The sequence below is a fragment of the Malaya genurostris genome, chromosome 3, assembly GCF_030247185.1.
Source record: "Malaya genurostris strain Urasoe2022 chromosome 3, Malgen_1.1, whole genome shotgun sequence".
Taxonomy (NCBI): Eukaryota; Metazoa; Arthropoda; class Insecta; order Diptera; family Culicidae; genus Malaya; species Malaya genurostris.
The window spans coordinates 233,591,874-233,617,249 of NC_080572.1; the positions used below are offsets into that span (position 1 = coordinate 233,591,874).

Genomic DNA, 25,376 nt, shown 5'->3' on the forward strand with positions numbered 1-25,376 from the left:
TAACGAGTGATGACCACAAAATTTAGGTAAATGTAAGTTTAGTCCAAGTGTTATGCCATAACAAAGCACGCTGCTTATTTTTACCGATCAACTCAAAGTTTGAGATAACGACCTGCTCGGCCATCCATGGAAGTTGACCATCAATGTTAACTTCCCTCTCTGAGCAGCCTAGATAGCCGTGTAGTGTCGGTAGCGGTTTCCCAACTGGCTAAGAATAACGCTACGGTCCACCTGTACCGGTGGTATAAGTCCACCAAACAGGTGAGCCGTGTGGCATCCGGCGGAATTATTTTTTACCAAGAATTGATCCACTGGTTTCCTGTTCCATGTCGTAAAAGGCCACAAAAATAGGAACTCCTAAGTCAAGGTGTATTTCCGTGGCGATGGCTGAATGGCTGCAGGAGGTTAAACATTGCAGTCGTAAACGGAATAGCTTGGGTTTTTCCTCAAGGTGGTGTACTATCCCCACTTTTATGAAACCTAGTCGCTGATGGTTTGTTAAGGAAACTTAATAACCTTGGATTTCCGACTTATGGTTTTGCCGACGATTATCATATATTGATGACCGGTATAAGCATTAACACTCTCTTTGATTTAATGCAGCAAGCCCTGCGATCTGTTGAACAATGGTGTTGCCAAGTTGGATTATCTGTAAATCCAGGCAAAACATCAATGGTGCTTTTCACTCATCGTAGGATAATCACAAGAGCTCGTCCGTTGCAGTTCTTTGGTTCAGAGGTCACTGTGGTCGATCAAGTTAAATACGTCGGGGTTATTCTTGACTCAAAACTGAATTGGTCTGCTCACATTGACTTCAGGATTGAAGGAGCTTGCATGGCTTTCGGCCAATGCAGACGAGCTTTTGGAAAATCATGGGGACTCAAACCCAGATATATTCATTGGATCTACACAACTATTGTTAGGCCAATTTTAGCATATGGATGTCTTGTATGGAGGCAGGAAGGAGAAGTCGCGACAGTTCAGTCAAAGCTAAATCATCTCCAAAGGATGGTCCAAATGGCGATGACAGGAGCATTCACGACAACTCCTAATGCTGCTCTAGAGGCGCTACTGTGCATTAAACCACTACATGTGTTCCTAAAACAAGAAGCATTATCTTGTGCATACTGTCTTAGGGTTACAGGGCTTTGGAACAGTAAACCATTAGATTATGCTACCAGCCACACTCGCTTGTGGTCTCAAATGGTTACGTGGGAAGAGTATTTACTCGCTCCTAGTGACCTAACTCTCACATGCAGTTTTCCTTTTAAAACATTCAATGTGAGCTATCCTCTTCGTTAGGAATGGTTGTCTGGTTGTCTGGAACGACAACTTGATGAACACATAGTTTGTTTTACGGACGGTTCTCTGTTGAATGGTCGTGCTGGTGCTGGTGTCTACTGTCGTGAAATGAGGCTGGAGCAGTCTCATTCACTTGGTAGATACTGTACTGTGTTCCAAGCAGAAATCTACGTAATTCTGTGTGGAGTACAATCGGCTCTTCAGCAGAGGATCTGTGGTAAACGTATTTATTTTTGTTCCGACAGTCAGGCAGCCTTAAAAGCACTCAGTTCGAATGACTCACGGTCGAATCAAGTGATCGCATGTCGAACTCAAATTGAAGACCTCAGCATTTCAAATGCTGTTTACTTCTTATGGGTACCCGGCCATTCTGGTATTACTGGAAATGAATGGGCTGATGAGTTGGCTAGAGCTGGTGCAACGAATGATTTCGTTGGTCCTGAACCAGCATTACCACTTTCAACTAGTTGGATAAAGCACAAGATACGTTCTTGGGCTGCATCCAAACATGCCAGCTACTGGCGCAGCTTGCAAACTTGCGCTCAGACAAAAGCATTTCTACCAGATTTAAATCTGAAAATGTCAAAGTGTCTACTGCATTTCTCCAAGTATCATTGAAGTATTCTGGTCAGAGCTCTGACTGGACATTGCAAACTCAATTATTACATGGCTACTATTCAACGTGCTGAGTATTATTCGTGTGATTTGTGTAAATGCGATTATGGTACTTCATATCATCTGATATGTAACTGTCCCGCATTGACGCAGCTACGTATCCGGGTTTTTGGTTCTCCATACATGGTTGAGTCTGTGTATGCGGAGCTAAAATTGAAGGATATTCTCTCGTTTCTCACCCAATGTGGTAAGGAGCTATAGTCAGAAGGGTTCATCGTTCTTCCTGGAGTGAATGAATCTCTTCTGTATTCACCTTAAATAGGGTTTAGCAGATTGTTTGGCATCCTTTTGGGGGGTACCGAATTTACTTCTGCTCGTACATACTGCGAGTCGTTCTGCATTCTTCCGGGAGTGCAGAATGGTGTCGCTTTTGTAAGATCTCTAAATCCTCTCGGGGGTTGGAGGTTTTATTAACAGCAGACTGTTCGGGACCTCGTAGAGGTTCAGAATTTCCTTCTGCTTCCACTAAATGTGATCCTCAGCAGATTGTTCAGCATCCCTTAGGGGTGCAGAATTTACTTCTGCTTTTATGTGTTTTTGTGTCGTCAATTTTTCCCATCCTCCTAGTCCAACCCTTACCATTTCCTTTCAATCCTTCCCTCTTATATATCGGGAAAATGATGCTAAAAACATATTGATGGCAAGGCACAAATCTCCAAATATCAAGGGGAACGTGCCATTTGAGCCAATTTGTTCTGATTCCTGATTCCTGATAATTATGGGTACCTTATAGAAGAGCTCGACAATGAGTGATTTCTTCTCAAAAAAAATAGGTAGAAATGAGTTTCAATGTAATTATTGTAGGATTTTGCACGCATGGTTGTATGTAAGTTCAAACGCGAGTACTCATTAGCGCCTCTATAAAGTAACTTCTACTAATTGATGACACTTACAAATGTCAGTTTATTATCTGGAACACATTGGAAATTGGACCTGTGGGTTCATACAAAATCATTGTTCATAACTCTTTTCAATTATTTTTCTCAATTCAGCTGAATTTGTTAAAAAAACGTGCCTTATCCACCTAGCAGTGAGATGATACCTTTTTTTTATCATCCGCATGTGTTTTTTGCATGAATATTTTTCGGTGAGAACTAAACTCATGACATTTAATGACCGTCGTTTCAAGGGGTAATTTAAAGTTCTATTCACTCATTACCCTGTAATGTCGAAACTGCTAATCGAATCGAATTTGAAGTGTAATAATCCATTGAACATTCCATGATATGTTATTTACGGTACTTCCAAAACCGGTATTCAAGAACCAGCATAAACGAAAACGATTCGTATGGCCATAAATTAATATCACGAATAAATTGCAATAGCTTTGAATTCAACTTTAAAGCTTTTTGGTATTGTCTTCTTCTATATCGGTTTGAATTTTAAAAACTCATTACCCAGTAATTCCACAATCGGAAGCTGGAATCGAATAAAACTCACCAATTTTGTATGGTACCATAAGGAACCGGAATTCAAAAATCGGTGTAGCCGAAGTCAGTTAAATCCACCTCAGGAGCTGTATATTTTTTTTCCATAAATACGTTTATTTCTTAAGGCAGTTACATAAGTTTTTCTTCGCCGTAGCATCACTTTTACATAATATTCTTATCCTAATTTAATTCTAACATAGTCACAACGTTTTGCATTTATTAAAACATATTCTCTTATAGCTTAAATATCATCTTAGGTAACTCGTCATTAACTATGAAATCTACTCGGAAATATTATTTGAACCAAACGATTAACTTCTATAAATTATAAAATAAGCTGTTATTTTCAGACATTTTGTTAATAATTTCATAAACTGTTTCGAGTTTGTTTGTATCATTACATTATTTTTATTCTAATTTAGCTATTGGTTGAACTCATGGACGCAGCTGGGATCAGAACTAAGTCTTAAAAGGGGCCTTTATTAAATTGAAACTCCAATTTTCTTTATGAAATGATAAATAAGTTTCATGTATGAAAGGTCACGACAAGCAAGAATGTCTCGAACTGGGATATTGGATAGTCTACCTTGGGTACGCAAAGAATTTATTAGTTGAGATCTGACATCACGATACTCCACGCATGTCCAAACGACATGATCAATATCTCGATAACCTTCGCCACAAGCACAATGATTAGTCTCGGAGAGCCCAATTCGAAGGAGATGTGCATCTAACGTGTAGTGATTGGACATGAGTCTGGACATCACACGAATGAAGTCCCTACTCACATCCAGTCCCCTGAACCATGCCTTTGTCGATATTTTCGGAATAATTGAGTGCATCCACCGACCCAGATCATCTCTATCCCAAGATGCTTGCCAGCTGGCAAGTGTTCTTTGGCGAGACGAGCTATAGAATTCGTTGAAAGCAATCGGTCGCTCATAAATTTCACCCTCAATAGCACCACGTTTGGCTAAAATATCGGCTCTTTCATTGCCAGGAATGGAGCAATGAGCCGGGACCCAGACTATAGTGATTAGATAATTATTGTTCAATATGTCGTTCAGGCACTGTTTTATTTTGCCCAGGAAAAACGGTTCATTTTTGCCAGCAGCGTTTGAGCGAATGGCTTCAATTGCACTCAGACTATCTGTGAAGAGGAAATAATGGTTTGGAGATAATGTGACGATTACACTCAAACTATAATGAACTGCTGCTAGCTCTGCTATATAAACAGATGCAGGTTCTTGAAGCCTAAATGAGGCCGAAACATTATTGTTGAACATACCAAACCCTGTCGCTTCTTCAATTCGCGATCCGTCCGTATAAAACATTTTCTCAGAGTCAATATGCCTGAACTTACTTGAAAATATTTTTGGGATTTCCGTCGAGCGTAGATGATCCGGGATTCCACGCACTTCACGCTGCATGGATGTATCGAAAAATAAAGTTGAGTCAGGGGCACTTAGGATGCTGACACGGATAGGAAGATATCTTGAAGGGTTGATTTCCTGTGACATATGGTTAAAATATACTGTCATAAATTTTGTTTGAGATCGAAGCTCGACTAGTCGTTCGAAATTATTAATTAGCATGGGATTCAGCACCTCACATCTTATTAGCAGGCGTGATGAAAGCTCCCAAAATCGATCTTTTAATGGAAGAACTCCCGCTAGAACTTCAAGACTCATTGTATGTGTCGAATGCATGCAGCCTAAGGCAATTCGCAAACAACGGTACTGAATTCGCTCAAGTTTGATAATATGAGAGTTTGCAGCGGAACGAAAACAAACGCATCCATATTCCATCACTGAAAGTATCGTTGTTTGATACAATTTTATTAGATCTTGCGGATGAGAACCCCACCAAGATCCTGTTATTGTTCGAAGAAAATTTACTCTTTGTTGGCATTTTGTTATCAGAAACCTAATGTGTCCTCCCCACGTGCATTTGGAATCGAACCACACCCCGAGGTATTTAAAAGTTAAAACCTGTTGGATCATTCTTCCCATCATATGGAGCTGAAGCTGCGCGGGATCATGCTTTCTTGAAAAGACGACTAACTCTGTTTTCTCCGCAGAGAATTCGATACCAAGATGAACAGCCCAATCGGACAAGTTATCTAAGGTATCTTGCAATGGTTTATGCAGATCAATAGCTTTGGGTCCAGTAACTGAAACCACGCCATCATCTGCCAATTGTCTTAGTGTACATGGGGTTACTAGACAGCTGTCAATGTCATTTACGTAAAAATTATAGAGGAGCGGACTGAGGCATGAGCCTTGCGGGAGACCCATGTAGCTAATTCTGAATGTTGCCAAATCGCCATGTGAAAAATACATGCACTTCTCTGACAAAAGGTTGTGCAAATAATTATTTATAACCGCTGGAAGTCCATGTTGGTGGAGCTTGTCTGAAAGAACATCAATGGAAACTGAATCAAATGCTCCTTTAATGTCTAAAAATACAGATGCCATTTGTTGCTTTTGAGCGAAGGCAATTTGGATGTCAGACGAAAGTAATGCAAGGCAATCATTCGTCCCTTTATTTCTACGGAAGCCAAACTGAGTATCTGACAACAAACCGTTCGTCTCGACCCAAGTGTCGAGACGTCGTAGAATAATTTTTTCGAACAATTTTCTGATGCAGGACAACATCGCAATGGGTCTATATGAGTTGTGATTGGAAGCTGGTTTCCCCGGCTTTTGAATGGCGATAACTTTCACTTGTCTCCAGTCAGGTGGAACAATATTTTGCTCAAGAAACTTGTTGAACAATTCCAACAAACGTCTTTTTGCGAGGTCGGGCAGATTCTTCACCAAGTTGAATTTAATTCTGTCCAACCCAGGGGCGTTATTGTTACAAGACAAAAGTGCTATAGAAAATTCCATCATTGAAAATGGGTTATTAATAAAACCATTATTTGGAGGAGATTCCCGTATAATGCTCTGCGTAGGAACAGAATCTGGGCAAACTTTCCTAGCAAAGTCAAATATCCATCGGTTCGAGTATTCATCACTCTCATTGCCCACGATACGATTCCTCATTCGTCTGGCCGTATTCCAAAGAGTGCTCATTGAGGTTTCTCTTGACAAACCTTCGACAAAATGTCTCCAATAGCTACATTTTTTGGCTCGAAGTATGCTCTTGTACTTGGTTTCTAAAACCATAAGTTTTTCAAAATTCTGAGGAGTTCCTCCTCCCCGTTTTAGAAACGTCTTGCAAGCATTTTGTTTTGCGAGTTTAGCCTCTGAGCACTCTTTGTCCCACCAGGGGTTGGGAGGCCTTCTGTTAGTCGTTGGCCCAGGAAAGCGTTTAGTTTGGGATTGTTCTGCGGCCTCCAGAATCGAACAAATGAGGAAGTCATATTCTTCAAGTGGAGGGAGCTCTTCCATTGAATTCAAAATACTAGAGATTCTACTTTGGTATTTAATCCAGTCGATATTTTTTGTCAAATCATATGGAATACTAGCTGAATTAGCAATACATTTGTTACAGCTAATTGAGATGATGATTGGTAAATGATCGCTACCGTGTAAATCAGGCAATATTTTCCAGGTGCAATCTAGTCGAATTGATGTTGAGCAAAGAGATAGATCTAATGCACTTGGGCGTGCAGGAGGTCTTGGGATCCGTGTCATGCTACCCATATTTAATACCGTCATGCTAAAATTGTCACAAATGTTTTGTATTAAAGATGATCTGCTATCATTGTAAACGGAACCCCACATCATTCCGTGCGAATTTAAATCCCCCAGAATCAATCGTGGAGCAGGAAGGGCTTCAACCATTTCATTAAGCTGTCGCTGTCCAACTTGTGCTTTTGGAGGAATATAAACCGAAGCTATGCAAATATCTTTGCCTTTAATGTTTATTTGGCAAGCAACAACTTCTATACTAGAAGTTGAAGGGATGTTTAATCTATAAAAGGAACAGCATTTCTTAATTCCCAAAAGCACTCCACCATACGGAGAGTCTCTATCGAGACGTATAATGTTAAAATCATTAAAATTTAAAGCTATGTTTGAAGTAAGCCATGTTTCGCATAAAGCAAATACATCACATTTTTGACTATGCAATAAAATTTTAAATGAATCAAGTTTTGGCATAATGCTTCGACAATTCCACTGCAGGACAGTGATTGTATCATTTGCGGCGGGTGATAAATTATCCATCAAAAGATACAAAACCTGAGACAATTGGCCATTGAGCTGATAACTGCTTCAAAAAATTTCTAGCTATTGGAAGGAATGCCATTATGAGGGTCTTTAAGGGTTCAGATATATTGAATGCTGAGAAAATCCATTCAACAATTTCCGAAAACTTCAGTAATCCTGTTGGTGGCTGTGAAATGGAGCCCACAGGATTATTACCTTTTTCTGTGCTAGATCCTGGATTGGTTTGTGAATTTGACAAACCAGGAGGCACAGTCTTTGGTTTTGACTTTTTTTGTTTAACACGGGGATCTTTTTTTGAAGATGAAACTTTAGGTGTCTTTTTTGGTAATTTGGAAGAAGACTTCTTTCTCTTAACTGACCCTTGGGTAGTGATAAACGAATTACCTTCACTATTTTCGTCAGAGTCAGAGTCTTCTGGTTCCTCTAGATTTGAAAACCCGTTTTCGGTTTCCAAAGGGGGGACATCAATGATCGTTTTAAGCATTTCTGCATATGTGCGCTTAGACCGTGCTTTTAAAGAAAGCTTAATTTTGTCTTTGTGCACTTTAAATGCAGTGCATACTGAAATATCCTCATGAGGACTTTCCCCACAATAAATACATTTTTCAATTTCCTTGTTGCAATCATTATCTTTATGAGGTCCTTCACACTTAATACATTTTGGTTTATTGCTACAGTAAGTAGCTGTGTGTCCGAATTTTTGCAGTTCGTACAATTCATTACATTTGGAACAAAAAGCCGAACAGGGAGGCGAATTTTATCGACATAGACATGGGACGGCAACGCAGACCCGGCAAATGTCACTCGAAACGAGTCTGATGGGCGATAAACTTTCTTTCCCTCTTCATGAACTACTGAGTACAGTTGTTTGCACTCCAGTATTTTCACACCCTCAAGCATAGAGTTCTTGAAACGACCAACACCATGCTTGAGTAAATCATCTACCGAAAGACTCGCTTCGGTAACAACACCGTCAATTTCGACATCTTTGGAGGGTATGTAAACTTTATACTCTTTAATGAAATGTTCCGAAGAGACAATATCATTCGCGTGTTTCAAATTATTTATCACAACACGAATTTTATCGTTATTTACTTTTATGATCTCTTTGATTGAAGAGTATCGTGATGTCAAACCTTTAGAAATTTGGTAAATGTTTAATGGCTTTGATATACGTCTAAAAAAGACTATCCAAGGCCCAGAAGAGCTCTCCTGATATTTTTTCGTTCGTGGGGGTATAGGATTCATGCTAGGATTTACGTCCATGGATTCATCCATCACATTAAAATTTTTAATCAAACTTTAAAATAAAAAATGAAACCAACACTATACAGTACTCAATCAAAAGGAAAAGAAAAAACTTCTACCTTGAAATTGTTGTCTATCTCCGTTGCACTGCCGTGTAGATCCTCGTTGCTCTAGATGTTCTTGTTGGATGCTGATTGTTGGATGTGATGCTACTGCTACCTGACATCCAGCACCACTCGATTTCCGATATACTTTTGTCTTCGCCAGCTGCAACCAGCGCAGGTCACCGGTGTATACCTGCGTGTTGTATGGCAGTGGAAAGACCGAGTTGTCTTGTCTCCTTCTTCCTTGTGCTCCGCACCGATATGCTTCTGCACCGAAGTGCCTTCGCACCGGTGTGCCTTTGCACTCTCCTGCTTCTGTGTGCCTTTGCACTCTTCTTCTTCAATGTGCCTTTGCACTCTCCTGCTCAGCACTTGTGGCTGTATATTGTGGCCTGGGTAGAGCTTGGGAAACGCCCTTTGTTGTTTCCTTCACCAGCTTGGCCCAGCACTAGGGCTCTCTTATGCAGCACGATTTTACGTTTTAACGGCTGCTGCCAACAGGTCTCTACCTGTAGTTCAACCGTTGTCGTATTTAACGCGTGTAAACTAACCAGCGTTATTAAACTGTACGCTTCTATACACAACCTTCTCGGTTGAACGGCTATTACTGAATGTCAGGAGCTGTATAGTTTACATTTGATTCAAACTGTTTGAAAATCAGTAAAGTCATCTTTGAGAAATCGTAGTGCGAATTAAATTTTGGGGTACCTTCCTAATCGAAAACTGAACACCACTACAACTGAAATAAGTTTATTTGGTTATCGACTATCCAAATCTGCGAATCCGATAAACCTGATTAATTTATGTGAAGTATACATTTTTATATTAATCACCCTGTATCCCCTGAAAAGACAGAAAAGCAAGATGTTTTATATGATCTTAGAACTTTTCATTTGAATCTTAAATTATTTTTAGATTTCATTTGAATCTTAGATCGGTTCAGCCATCTACAAGAAAAATGGATTACACAATTTTAATTTCGTTTCACATTTCATCCTGTAGTTCCGGAACCTAAAATCGGATCCAAACACAATTCCGGAACCTTGTTTAGGACCTCTTTTCATATGAATCTGAGTTTGTAGAAAACGGTTGAGAAAATTGAGTGAAACTATTTGTCACACACGCATTTGCTGATCTCGACGAACTGATGCGAATGGTATATGGGTGTTATGTTCTTCCAATTCCATTTATTGCTGTAAGTAGTTTATATCAGTATAATTATGGAATTGCTTCCAACTGAAAAATGCTACCATCATGTGGTTTACATATGTCATATTCGAATGATTATGTTGCCAAAAACGTCATTTCACTCCGGAATCAAAACGATCATCATCTGAGCACCCGAAAGCACAACAATCGGCTGGAAAGGTAATGGCCTCGGTATTTTGGGATGTGCGTGGTGTAATATTTATCGGCTATCTCGAGAAAGGAAATATCGTATACAGTGAATGTTATATAGCGTTATTGGAGCGTTTGAAGGCTGAAATTGCAATGAATCGACCGCAAGAAGACGTCACAAGTCAATCAAAACAACGGCAAAACTACATAAATTGAACTTCGAATTGCTCCCACATCCACCGCATTCGCCAAATTTGGCTCCCAGTGACTACTGGCTATTCGCAACCTGACAAAAAATGCTCGCCGGTAAGAAATTTCGCACGAATGAAGAGATTATCGCTGAAACTGAGGTCTATTTTGAGGCAGCAGATAAATTGTTCTACAAAAGTGTTATCGAAATGTTAGAGCGGCGCTGGAATGATTGCGTTACTCTTGTTAGGCCCGGCATTTTCACCCCATATGTTATACACGGAACGATTCCTAAAGATTGAATAAAAGATTCGTTTCAAACGGCCGAGGTGCTGAATCAGACGAGCTCGTAATCGAGTTCAATCTAAATTTTAATCACCAGAAAGGCTCCGTGCACTGCTCTGAATATGATCCTTGATTAAGAATGTTGTAACTTTGACAGTTGCCATTTTCCGAGGTACGTTCAGTGAATCTAAGATAATTTCAATTTTCTCTTTATTGCACGGAACGACCGAAATTAGCTCTGCGCCTAATTCGTATTACTGTTTTTGAATTAGTTGATTCTAACAACAAAATTTCCAAAATAACTATAAAATTAGTTAAAATGTAGAATTTACTGTGCTGAAAAAAACTCTTATTTTTAGAGAATGTGTTTAGTTGGCGAATATTCTGGACACAAACCAGCAATATTTCAATCCAACACGAAATTCTCATTGACAACTAATTTCGTTATTAAAATCAGAAACTTTGATTCTATTTATCTATCACCGTCATTACTGAAGGACAGCAGTGTCAAAGCAAAACAATCCATTCAAAAGCTAAAAGGGACAGTCTTGTTGAAACTGCTCGCAAATTGTTTAGATGTTTTTCGCATGTGTTACGTAAACTGTTAGTGGAAAGTGTATTTATTCAGAATTTGTGCGCACTTGAAGCGATTGTGCGTAATAATGTTTTTACGCGGAACAGTGATGTGAATTTCGAATGTTTCACTCTAATTGTGATGAAGGTTTTTTGTATCTTCAAACCTTCCGAGCTGCGCCGTCCGGTGTACTATTTGTATTCGGTTTTTGTTTTCCGAGTGCTCAAAGTTTTCAGTGAGAATGAAGAAACAGTGATTTAGAAGAAAAAAAATTCAAAAAGATGTTTACGTTTCGTTTATGTCTTTTTCTCCAACACAACATCGTATTTATACCTGCCAATATAGAAAAGACAACCGCGTCTAAATTTTTTTCGGCAGTAGTGTGCCATCTAGTGGCTAGTAGTCATTAAGGTGTTACCGTTTCGGTGACAGGGCGCCATATAGCTGCAGATTGCAGAAGCCAATTCAACCATTCATATTGGTTGAAAACAACATTATATTTCTTTAATTCAACTAAAAAATTAGTTGACTGGATATGAAGTGTACCTTAGCTAAGAAATGACAGTACGTTTAATTTGTGAATTCAACTAAAAAAAATAGTCATTTCAACAAATATTTTATTATTATTAAGGGAATGAGAATAAAAAATCTAAATCAGCAAAAGTAAGATTTTTTTAGTTGTCTCAAAAAATAACTAACTAAAATCAGCAAATCAACTAAATTTTTCGCGAAAATGCTGATTTCGGTCGTTCCGTGTGAATATTATTTTATGGTAATGCGTCGAACTTCGCTTGAAGCACTATATTTGTGTGTGGAATATTTTCATATGGACCGTGGAGGCTGCGATTCAGGAGTGATAGAACCATTTATGCTGTTCAATAAATAAGCCACAGACGTATGTATACAATTTCCCTAGTTCCATGCTAGGAACCGGTAAACGGAGAAGAAATTTATGCATAGATAAACGATGAAGAGTATCCGTTTGCTTCCATGGTGGCTTGTTTCGGATCGAAAGGTACGAGTGGTGAACACGTTTTCTGTAACTAGTTTCCATTCAACTAGCGCTCCAGGCTCTAGAGTTAGTGAATATTTCTGGAGAGGTTGCAGTTTGCATAAATATCATATCGTCTGTCTTCTATAGGTACCGCTTGGCGTGGCTGACTGTGAAACTGCTACACTTCGTTTGCTCCACACCGAAAGTGCCCCAGTCAAACCGGAATATTTGGAGGGTGCATTTTTATTATCTCTATCTTCATCCATCTGACATAACTTTAAAAAGTTATGATTTTTGAAAGAATAATCTTATACCGTGATTTTCTGTTCCTGCTTCGATGATATACAAATTTTACTGAAATGTTGTTCTGTTCAAATTGACTCAACTACCGCGGAAAACAAATTTGGTTCCACCGAAGTGAATCTATTGATAAAAAGCCATTGGTTCAGCCATGCATTCAATTGCGGATGAATTGAATCGTTAATTAAACCACTCGTCCCAAGCGGCTTGCGCAACGAATTTGACCACCCACCACCACTCCACCAGTTTTCCACGCTGAAATGCTGACTGACTGACTGACTCGGTTGTTTTTCCGATTTTCGCAGTTCATTCCCCGGGGGATCACTTTTTGCTTCCAACTAATCCCATTTACCAAATTCGGTGCATCAGATGCTTTTGTTGGTATTCCGTCGATGTGTGCATTTGGGTTTATTTATTTTTATTTTGTTCGCCTCCACTCCACAATACTAACCTGGGGGACAGTGGCGAGCTCCGGTCAGATTCCCGCACAGCATCGGAATGCCCTCGTCATCGATTATCCAGTTGTCGGTATCGTTCACCCACCTAAATTGAATAAAAAATAAATCGTTTGGAGTAACAAAAACGCGGCACATTGAAACGATTGCAATGTTCAGTGCCTTCCTAGTAGATTCAACCGGAAAAAAGTATGCAAATTTTGCGTTGAGATAATCTAAAAATGATGTTTTTAAAAGATCGTTCGAAACGGAAACTGAACTCATTTAGCTAGAGCTTCGTATTACATGGTGACACCGTTGTTAGGATAGAAAACAAAAAAAAAAACAAGAGATAACGTTGACGAGAACACAACTCAGGATGTTAGTTTTGCTCGGTCCCTATGTGCATACGTACATCCGCCACTCGTCGTGAGTGATGTTCCAGCCTTCCGGCATGTTTTTGACACATTTATTGCGGAGCTCTCCCATGTAAACCTGCATAACAAAATTGAAAAGTTCATTGGAATTTGGCTCCAAACTCAAATATATGTTAGTGTAGCTTTCCACTGTTTTCAATCAATTCCGTACCTGTAGCGCAAAAAGAGCGAACACCATCAGGCAAAATATTGTCAACGTCATGACTTCCGCCAACTGCTTGAAGGAGTGCAGTAACGCATTGATGATAGTTTTCAATCCTGAAACGTAGTAAAATAGATGCTTATTGAAATGCTCCTACACAAAATGAAAAAAACAAATCCGAAAATCAATCGGCATTGGGCGAATTTGCAAATATACAAAACCTCTACAACGGGTCTTCGAAACTCACCTGGCATAATCGATACCGTTTTGAGGGCTCGCAGTACACGAAATGTCCTCAAACCAGCCAGATTACCGACATCCAACGCGATCGTCGCATAGCCACTGGTAATCACCACAAAGTCCAGCCAATTCCACGGATTCCGCAGATACGTGTACTTATTCAATATAAAACCCTTAGCTATCATTTTGATGATCATCTCGGAAGTGTAAATTGCTAAAAATATATATCTGAAAGAAGACAAAATCAATGGAGAAATGATGTTACTCGACAACGTAATAACAGATTACTCTAAACACTAACAACATTTTGACGCCAGAAATTTAGCCATCGACATTTACATTTAACATTAACTGATGATCCATCTAAAAGTGTATATGCAGTAGTGAGTGAGATATCGCATGTTGCCTATATTTATGTTACACAAAAGTTCCGTTCTTGTTTTTATGTTTCTGTTGGCATCTTACCATCAAAGAAAAATGTCACGAACTGGCCTGTTTTTCGTCGTGGGTTATCCAGATAAGAGTGCTTCAATCAACTTAGTTTGACTTTTGGCAGTGTAGCACTATCTTATGCGTTTGTAAAAAAACTGGTATAACGAAATAAATCGGGGCCGTAGTTCGCTTGCCGATGAATTCAAAGAAGGTCGTCCAAAATCATTTGTTTTGACAGAAAACATCGATGCTGTGAAAAATCTGATAATGGAAGATCGACATGTGACGTAAAGTGAAATGGAAGCAGCCTGGGCCATTAGTGTGAAAAGCTGTTATGTTATTTTGCCTGAACATAAAGTCGTGAAAAAAAATTGTTTACGTTGGATCCCACATAATTTGACAATCGCTCAAAAAAAGATTTGTGGTGCAAAGTAATGTTGAAAAAATTCAATCGTGGTGCTTCAAATTTGATGTACCTTATGATAAAAAAAGGACCGGAATATTCATTTTAAAATTCCTGCGCTTGTCCAATTGGTAAACTTTTATTCTCTCAACGTTGGCAATACTTTTATACATATTCTGTCAAATTTTGACGCATATCGTACGATTAGTTTTTGTTTGGTGTCTATACAAAAAAGTTGAAAGATTTTCGTGTGGCGATTTTTATAATGGATGAAAATTTAGAACAACGGCTCGCCTTCGAAGCGCCATTCGGAAGATTGTTGTGCGGTTTCGACGTCATATTCATAGATCCACACCTCAGTTATGATGCATTCGATAAATGTGGGGTCACTATCTGCGTTGGAAATCATCTCTTTGGCCACATCAACACGACGCTGTTTTTGAATGAAATTCAGCTTTTTTGGCACCAGCCGAGAAGCGACTCGTTTCAAACCCAAAACATCAGTTAAAATGTGTTCGGCTGATCCATAAGAGATTCCAAACAACACAGCAATCTCTCTAATCGGTACAGAACGATTTTGCAACACGATTTGCTTCGCCGATTCAATGGTTTCTTCAGTAACAGATGTTGTTGGGCGGCCAGGGATCTCATCATGATCCAAGCTTATACGACCACCTTTGAAGCGTTTATACCACTCGTATGCCTGTGTTTTTCTAGACACGATTCACTAAAGGCCTTTTCTAACATTTTCAACGTTTCGGAACACTTAAATCCATTTGCAGCACGCACGTTGTTCTAAATTTTCATCCATTATAAAAATCGCCACACAAAAATTTTTCAACTTCTTTGTATAGACGCCAAACAAAAACTAATCGTACGATATGCGTCAAAATTTGACAGAATGTGTATAAAAGTGTTGCCAACGTTGAGAGAATAAAAGTTTACCGATTGGACAAGCGCGGGAATTTTAAAATGAATATGAGAATACTTATATGAGCCCGAAACTAAACAGCAGTCGACTGTATGGGTGTTACAAGAAGAACCAAATCCTGCAAAAGTTGTTCGCGCTCGCAGCACTTCAAAGAACATGGTGGCTTGTTTTTTCCTTAAAAACGGATATATCGCTACCGTTGCTTTAAATCAGGGGTTCCCAAAGTGGTCGATTTCGACCCCTTGAGGTCGATATACTTTTTGTGGGGGTCGACGTAAACAAAAACTGACTATGGGGGTAGACGAGGTCCAGAAACCTATTGTTTGATATAAGTTGTTATTTGAAATATTTACGTCAAAAAGTTGTGTTTATTTTACCATTCGCAGAAATTGGTAAGTATTTTACATCAATATTAAAAAAGCAAGAAATTGAATTTTCAAAGGAATTTGTTGATGGGGGTCTGAGGCCTTACGTTAATTTTAGTAAAGGGGTCCATGACCCAAAATAGTTTGGGAACCCCTGCTTTAGATGATCGTAAGACCGTCAATTCTGATTGGTACACTACCATTTTTTGTCAGAATTTTTTCTTGAAATAAGGAAAACTTTCACACAACTCTCGTTTTTGTTGCTCAAAAACAACCGAATATTTGAGCAACAAAAACGTCGAATTGATGGGCCACCCACCGTATAGTCCTGGCTTGGCACCTAACGATTTCTATTTGTTCCCTTCTGTGAAGAATAAACTACATGGAGAGCGATTCAATACTCCTGAAGAAGTTGTTGAAGCGTTCAAAAAACATGTTTTGGGGTAAGGAGTGTATCGAAAATAAGCTATCCACATACATTGTGTTGTACGGTTCTTCCAACCCGAAACTGGACCAGGAAGTTGTATCTCTAATCATGAAGAACAAATCAATGTCAATACGTGATTTTGCCAAAACAGCAGGAACGAGTGTCGGAATGGTTCAGCGTATCAAGAGGCGAAATCATCTAAAGACCTACAAGAAGCAGGAAATCTCGGAACAAAGTGTAAAAGAGAAGAAGCAAGCAGCAACAAGGGTCGGAAACTTTTTTAGTGTCTTTTGCAGGGTCCGGATGCATGCGTTTTGATTGACGATGGGACTTATGTAACGGAGGGCTCAAAAATCCTTTCAGGTCCACAATGCTTAACTGTCTTTGTTGGGGAGGATGTGAGCGATTCAAGTGGAGAAACTCGGTCGAAAGGTACTGGTATGGCAAGCAATATGTTCCAGTGGTTTGAAGTCAACCATTTTTTACACTACCGGAACTATAAATGCAGAAATCCATCGATCTGAGTGTTTCCAGAAGAGATTGCTGCCTTTATATAAGAAGCATAGTACACCTCCACTGTTTTGGCTGGATTTGGCGTCGGCTCACTATGCCAAAACCACTCTCAATTGGCTTGCGGAAAAGGGTATACATTTCGTTGAGAGAAATATCAATCCACCAAATTGGCCTCAGCTTCGACCCATCGAACGTTACTGGACAATCGTGAAGAGGGTCTTCAAGAAGACTGGTTAGGCAGCAGGGAACATGCAGGAGTTCAAACAAATTTGGGCTCAAGCGTCCAAAAAATGCGATGCAACACTTGTCCGGAACTTGATAAAGAGCGTTCGATCAAAAGTTCGAAAACTCGTGAAGGAATAACTTAAATTTCATCCGGTTTTCTTTATGCTCAAGTTTAACCTCGTACAATAAAGGATCAATTTTTAGTTCGAATAAAATATCGTTTTTTATCATAATTTGAAAGCAAAATTTGTGGTAGCTTATTTTCGATACACTCCTTACCCCAAGAAGAGTGGAAAAAATGTTATGAAAATAGGTTCAAGCGTATGCAAAAGTGAGTATACAAAAGTGCTTAAAGTACGAGTTATTTCACCCCCCTCCGTCGTTCTTAAGTTATTATTTTGATTTTTTAACAGTTCGTGGCATATTTAAGCAAAAAACGCGATCTTACGCTAAAATTTTCTCTAATTTTGAGGTGAAAAACTACCACTACATGAAATTGTAATCAATTCATAAACGCAGGGGGGAAGGTATTCTAAACCAAGAAAGTATGTTCCAAGTTAGAAAAGAATTTGTTCAGTACATTTTGCAATATCGTGTTCACGGACTTCAGAAAATTGGTTTTCAGAAAAACACGTTTAAACTTTTTTTTTCTCAAAAAGTTAGGCACTCACAAAACCATCATACACCCGACCCGATTTGAGTACATGTAAAACTACAAGAAAATGTAAAAAAAACGATTTTTCGAATCTGTTTATCCCTTCAATAGCCTTCATAGCATCGCGACGGACAGATAATAAATCGAGATCAATCACTTAGCATATGTCATGGTCAGGGCTGACAATAATCAACTCCGTACTTCATCATCACTGAGTTCAACTCACCTGCAAATCAGTTTCAGAAGCATCACTGAGCGAGTTGAGTAACTGAGTAACAATTTGTGTAGAGGAAACATCGTCTCAACATCGTATTGTCAAGCAATCAGCAGATGAGCTCTGAGTGCACATCAAATATTAGAACCCACTGAGAGACGATTTGTGAGTTGCGATTTGATGTGTGTGTACATCAACGCATTGAATCAGATTCTCAAGACATGTTCTCGTATGCTGTAAAACGCATTCGGTTCAGTAGCCAGTTGTGTTTAGCTCGAGATATGAAATTCAATCTCAAGACATGAAAGTTTATGGTATAAATAACGCTACGGTTCGACTTTTGTTTTCGTACATTAATGCTCGTGGTCGTTTTGAGTACCAGCAAAAACAAAACCGAAAATCTGGGTTATGTTGGCAGTGATGCCAAACTCAGTACTCACTCTTTAAAACTAGGAATGAGAGTTAGATGCTATGAAATCAGAACTAAGAACCATCCATATCATCATAATTTGATGTTAGCGGTGCTCTGTATATGTGAGTGTGTTTGTTTAGATCAGCGATGAGTTTCATCTTTACCATCATTTTACAGATTGCATCGTAAATCATGAGGTGAGCTGATGAATAGAAAAAAACGAGCCTCATGAGCGAGTTTTTTGCCATCCTTGGTCATGGTAACTTCCAAGGGTATCATCTCCAAAGAAGTCGACGCAGAGCGAATCGAACAAATTTCCATTGGATTACTTCAAAGCGTTGGATATCGTCGAATTCTCTAGAAACCTTGAAATTCAACTTAGAGTCCAAGAGGACACCAAGGTCCTTCATAGATGATGTCCAGGACAATTTGTGAAGAATTCTAGTCGAAACTGACTGCAGACTGTTTCCGACTAAAAGAGATAACGGAGTATTTGGAGGTGTTCAAACCCATTTTCTTGATATTACACCAATTAGTAAAAATTCAACAGCTCTTGTAGGAATTCTTTTAGGAATTCATCGGTGAATGATAGTTGATCGAAAAATTTAGGTCGTTGAGATAACGTAAAAATATAAACGATCTAAGGTGCCTTTCTTGAGGAACTCCAGAGGTAACAGCGAATAGTAAGGTTGTACAGTCTCCTATTTTCACTATCATTTCACGATATGAGTGAAGCCAATTCAGAAATGACCCATTAAACCCTACATGCTTAGAAAAATTTACATCTTTATAGATGCACATAAAAGGAGCGTCGTGATTCACTTACATTCACAATTGAAAGCATGTAAAGATAAGTCATATCATTAACTTCACAGTTAATTGAGCTGAAGCTTACATCGATGCAGACACAAAATTTATTTTTACATGTTAGAAGATGTAATATTGTGTCATCATCGAAGAAATTACGGCATGCTTGAATTTACGTCAAGCGTAAATTTCATATTTTCTAACAGTGTAGTCTATATTTAATTTTTGAATGGTATTATTCAAAATTTTATCAATTGAAACAACTATAAATTCAATTATAGTAGTTGATGATAGTTGTGATCCAAGGCACCCGCCAGTGTGAGAGTGTCTTGGACCCAATGTCAAGAAATTTTTAAGTTTAATTTTTATGTAGAAATTACCAAAGTATATGTTTACAAAAAATCATAGTAACGATAAGGATGTATACTAAAAACCATAGTGCGAAATTTTTAAATACCTTCCATTTGCAGTTTTAAAAAAAATGTCAATTGAAAAATGGCCCAAGGCCGCATTTAAAAGCATCTACTAAATAAAACTAAAAAAAGAAAGTATGTATGATTCGTTAATAATATTTCGACGTAAACATTTAAAATAAGCCATATTCTGCTACAGTAGTGGAATGAGAGGGTGTAATCTTAAAATCGCGAGAAAAAAAAGTTTACATTATTTAATTAAAAACATTATTCATTATAAAGAACAAGACATACATTATTGACGACACTCACTAATTGTATATTTGAGGTTAGGAAAATCTGGAAGCTCAATACTAGACACACATTCAGAGATATAACAAAAAATACTCACTCTGCTTCCTCGATCGTCTCGGACATCGCCAGAAAGATGCAGTTGAACAGAATGGTGGCCATGACGAAGTAGTCGAAGAACTGATTCGTCGCCAGGTAAACGCAGGCACGTCGGGTGGGGCTCCACGGAGTGAAGCAAAACAGACTTTTCGTTCCGGTGAACCGGTGAATGTAGTTTTTGCGAAACCGCTTTGACACCACGCAGAAGGTCTGAAAACGAGGAAAAACAAATGTCATTCGATATGTAATCATTGTAGTTTGATAATTGGAAATGCAGTAATACATTTGTTCTTCTCCGAAAGAACAAGTGTCAGTAGAACAGAACCGTAGCAACACCCATGCAATGGTTCTGTACACTCTGAATCGGCTGCGAAGTCTGTTGATGAAACAGAAGGTCAAATTCCACTACAGGAATGTAATACCAAGGCTTTGCTTTTATTGTTCTTTTCCGAAATTCGTTAGAGTAATATTCTGATATCAAACACTCCGAAATCAGCAAATCAGTTTGCCGAGATATCGAACAGTGTGCTAGCATTTGCTGAAATTCAGCGAAACACTTTTCATCTAATGTCATCTGTCGATTTTGCAAAGCATTACGTCACCAAGTTAAATGAATTCAAGAACGGCGTGGTTTTCATATATGCATATAAATATATGCTAATTCACCGATAGACACGTTGAGGGCACTAGAAACGAGCCGAGTTTTCGTTTGGGGTTTGCTTATTTTGAATTCTGAATTAACATGAGCACCAAAAAAACACTCTTTTCCCCAAACCTTAGATTTTGTGATAATTATTTTATACTACAATAAAGCAAAATCGTTTATACGTTCGATTATTGATGACTCGGTAATTAATGATTCAATCCCGATCGCTTTTGCCGAGCTAACAGCGAAATAACTACTGACAAGCTCGGCCATAAATGACAGATAACAAATTCAGAATTGCCGAGATTCTCAGTAATTAAATCTTGCAAATCGGCTAATCTTGGCACTTTTTTGCCGAGATGGCAGTTCAATTTGAACTGCTTTAGGCACTGATGAGCCGAAGGCGAAACGCGAAGAAATAGAAACAAAATACGTGCTTTTTGCAGAAACCAACAAAACCCTTAAATATTCAATAAAATTCAATTGTGTAGCTACCCTGGGTTGGATTGATGAGTTTTTTTTACCAACATTAATATAATAAGCGTTACTGTAAATGCTGCTCGAACAAATGAATAAAAACAATCCGTAACATTTTCTAATTTTAAATTTGTTGTTTACTGGACAGAAGCAGAACACGTGAGTTGTATCCTGAAGCACGTTGTCTTTGAAACGGAAGTAAAATTGCGCGCCAAAAATGCCGTTGTTAGAAGTCAGTGTTCGATGACCACTGGGCATGCGTCGAAATATAAACAGAGTTGCCAGATGGAATATTCATAGTTTCCCGATGCGATATATGCTCCGCAGTTGACAACTTGAAAAATCCTACGCGTAGAAAAATCCTGATTGTTTATAAATAAGCAAAACAATTTGTTGACAAAATATATATTGCCAAAAATAAATGTTTCATACCACATTGTGGTTGTTTCAAACTATGGGATAAACCTATGGAACAAATCAGAATATAATTGCTTGAACCTAGAGCTTGATCATTTCAATCAAATAATGATTAAAACATTGAACGGATCTAACCTGCATATTATTTGAAATGCTGGATGTGTCCAATGAGATAGAAACAACTTTGGAATAAACTCTCCCATCAAAAGGTTTAGTATCTTTACTGTACCTGAATATGCTGCAGTAATAGATGATAAAGAAATCACCCGAACCTGCAACCCTGGCTGAAAGCGAAGGTTTGCGTTTCGTACAAAAATTGACAGCACAAAACAGAAACGCAAACAACTCTCAGGCTAGCCAACCATACCAGCTTGAAGGTTTTGTGCTTCCTCTTTCGTTCCAAGTGTGTCAAGCGGTGTAGACGTAGTTTTGCTGCCGCATCCACAATGAGAGCTAAGGTTGGTTTCTTTTAATATTCTAATATAATAGCATGCAATGAATTGTATGATGATAGTGATTCGTTAGTGAATTCTTGTTAGTCGATTTGTTCGATAATCTAATTTTTCGAAACTACATGTGGTTTTTATTTTTGCATATCTACATTACAGTGGCGTAAGAAGCGTATGCGAAGGTTGAAGCGTAAACGTAGGAAGATGCGTGCGAGATCTAAGTAAATTTCTGGGTAAGTGCCAGGTATTAATGTTTCTATTGAACTCTTTCTAAGCAAATATCTATTCAATTTCAGAACGTACGACTGATTCCTCCCATTGAAGTTTAAGAATGGAAAATCCATAATTCGTCATTCACGTTGTTAGCAGGAACCTAGGCATCAAGCATGAGTCCTGGATCAACAAACAGCATTTCTCTTGGAATTTCTAGTTTCAAGTCTCGACTGGCCTCATTAAACCTGATCGGCATCCGAAGGATTAACTAGCTGAGTTTTGAACTGACATTGGAGTTCTAGTTTGTATGATCTGTGGTGCTTGCGCTCGAATGAACTTGGCTCTTCAATAAAGTGGCTGAGGTGTTAATGGAATTGCAAGTTTGTTTTACTTTTCCCTAATATTGGTTTATCTGTGAGACGGCTGTTACCCATCGAATCGGGTAAGAGGATGATTATTTTGTCAAACAGGCTCCGATGAAATGTGTATTCGTCGTGAATTGAAGTGAATTGAATATGTGAATCACCCCTATTCTGTAACTCGATCGAGAATGCACAATTTCGTATTCGATCGAAACAATCGGATTTGAACGAAATACAGAATCGGGGTGAATACGATCTCTGGTATGAAATTTTCATTTCAAACAGTGATAAATAACGAACGTTGCGGGCGCAGAAATGCCATATTTAGCTATTTCAACAACAGTTCAATCGATTCAAGTTTAATTTCGTAATGAATTCACTAAAAATCGGATCTGGCTAAGGACCTAAGCATGTAGAATATTCAAATGTATATCAGTGAAAGGTCGTTTTTAGGGTAAACCATATTACATCCAACCAATTATTCACAACGGATTCAGTTTTTGCTCTTATTTGGGACGGTTAATCTGCGATCGAACATATGACGTCGTTAAACGTTAACGTTAAAACTAGAGTGCAACATAAAAGATGCTCCAGACTTGTCTCACATGAGCACCCTATTCTGAATCGATTTACTTATGTACATATGCAACAATTTGAAACAAAGTATTAGAAAATTGATCATTTATTTTCCTATAAGACACTTCTTGATACAGAAGTAACAAAGTTTGATCAGTTGCATACATTATGGCGCTTTTGATTTTTCGACAGGATTACACAGTAAATTAATAGTTTCATTTCTTTTACACCGATAAAAAAAGAATCATGTGAAATGAAACCTCAATTAAGGCAGTTCGCGATTGATTTGAACTTTTTGTTAAAATTTGTCATTTCGATATTAGCTTTTTTATCACCTGGTTAAATTTGTCTAAAACTGCGACCTATTTAAAAATGTGATAGACGGAAAGTTATTTGGATTTATTGATTCCTATAGTGTGTTATTGTGACGTGAGGTCACCATAACTACACACTTAAACCCGACTCTCGAGCTCGGCATTTTGAAATGCCGAAGTAGATCGGCAACACTACACACTTCCGGTGGAACTCGCAACGTTGATTAGAAATTCGAGTAATTCGCGAGAAGGAAAGAAAGTTTTTTCGTGCTGAAGTGGCTCGGCGGTGCGACGCCGTGAGATACCATTGGTAGTCAAAAATAGTAAAGTCCATATGACTATAAACGAAACCGCTGGATGTATATGGTCATTGTAACCTTTCCAATCAAACAAAGAAAGAAGAAGCTTTCAGTAATCCACATGCTCTATTCCGAGATTCGTTTAAGTAATATGTTGATTTCTCAGTAAAACGCATACTTTTGCCAAAATTTGACACAATATTATGCTGAACTTGTCAGTAAACAACAAATATACCAGAATCAGCAAATCCGTTTGCCGAGATTTCGAGCTGTGAGTTAACTTTTACGGAAACTCGATGAGACACTTGACATTTAAAGTTTCTTTTCGATTTTGCAAGGCACCCCATCGCCATTGCTCGTGGAGCAGGAAAATATAAAAACTGGAAGAAGGAAAACTGTTTTTTTTAAATATTTCGTGACAAGATATGTAAAATAAGAAAACTACCTGCTTCGCTAATATAATTATAATTATCTGCTTATTTTCAGGTAGAGGCGTTTAGAAGCATTGGAAAATAATTGACTTTAGGCGTGATTCTTTTTTGTATGCTAGATTCAAATGAACATAACAAAACGCCCTCTTTCTCCAGCCTTCACACTTAAAACCATTTCTTGAGCTCGGCATAATAAAATGCCGAAACTGATAAGCAACACGTAAATTTGCTGATTGCTCAGTAATCAATACGCATGTTTCTGTACTTCGTTAAATGCATTCACTGATATTTCGGTAAAATGCTTCACTTTGCCGAAATTTGGCATAATTGCTTGCTGAATTTATCAGTAAACAACTGATATGCCGACATCAGCAGAGACGTTTGCCGAGATTTCGGAATATGCGCTAGCTGTTGCCGAGATTCAGCACGACAGCTGTCATTTTTTGCCGCGTTACAGTTTCGCTTCGCATTGTGCGATTATTTTCTGATGAAATTCTCGAGTGAAAAAATGGATAATCTTCGAAGAAGCGTGGAAGCACTTACAAGTAAAAATATTGAATAAATATAGTGACATGTTTCGCTTTATGAAAAGCGACTTTATCAGAGCACTCGTGATTATAAGGAAAAAACACCCAACACGGGGCTCAAAGCGTCCTCGAGACAAAACTTTGGAGGATATGCGAAAAAATAACCCAATGCATGGAATAATGCAATAGATCAAATTAAGTTTATTTTTTGAACAATACCGTGCATCATTAAATATTGAACATTTTTGTAAGCCAAAAATCAATATATATATTTTTATTTTCATATTTCTAGCTCGACTCAAGGTGATCGCATCTGGAAACGCCGATTTTTTATGCTACATGTTTTCAGCTAGAGACTATAAGCACAACTGGCAACAAATTTGTAAGCCTCCTTCAAGTGTTAATAAAATGAATTTTTGATCCTGAATGGCGTGTTTATAATGTTGAGAAATTACAAACAAAATTAATTGACTAGATTTTTAATTACTGATGATTCGGTAATTTATTTTTTCATTTTTTCGTTTTATTGGATTGCCGAATATTCAGTGAACGTTTCACTGAGCAAACAGTAAATCTTATGCTGACGATTTCGGCAATATTTGACGTTT

The 25,376-nt window shown here is 38.3% G+C and overlaps 1 protein-coding gene and 1 long non-coding RNA gene across 7 annotated transcripts in view; one reads left to right on the top strand and one right to left on the bottom strand.

The window, feature by feature from the left end:
* Positions 1 to 25,376, bottom strand: part of LOC131439274 (sodium channel protein 60E) — a 615,309-nt gene that overhangs the window by 87,957 nt on the left and 501,976 nt on the right. For all 6 annotated transcript variants that reach the window (XM_058610093.1, XM_058610088.1, XM_058610092.1 and 3 more), the window contains exons 4-8: positions 20,059 to 20,267; positions 13,878 to 14,098; positions 13,640 to 13,746; positions 13,467 to 13,546; positions 13,069 to 13,160 (exon numbers count right to left, since the gene is read on the bottom strand). In XM_058610093.1, the coding sequence (XP_058466076.1) occupies positions 13,069 to 13,160; positions 13,467 to 13,546; positions 13,640 to 13,746; positions 13,878 to 14,098; positions 20,059 to 20,267 (709 nt within the window). The remainder of the gene's footprint in view (positions 1 to 13,068; positions 13,161 to 13,466; positions 13,547 to 13,639; positions 13,747 to 13,877; positions 14,099 to 20,058; positions 20,268 to 25,376) is intronic.
* On the top strand, positions 21,940 to 22,633 carry LOC131439275 (uncharacterized). Its single transcript, XR_009231093.1, has 3 exons — positions 21,940 to 22,055; positions 22,206 to 22,279; positions 22,343 to 22,633. It is a non-coding gene; the product is annotated as an uncharacterized LOC131439275 (long non-coding RNA).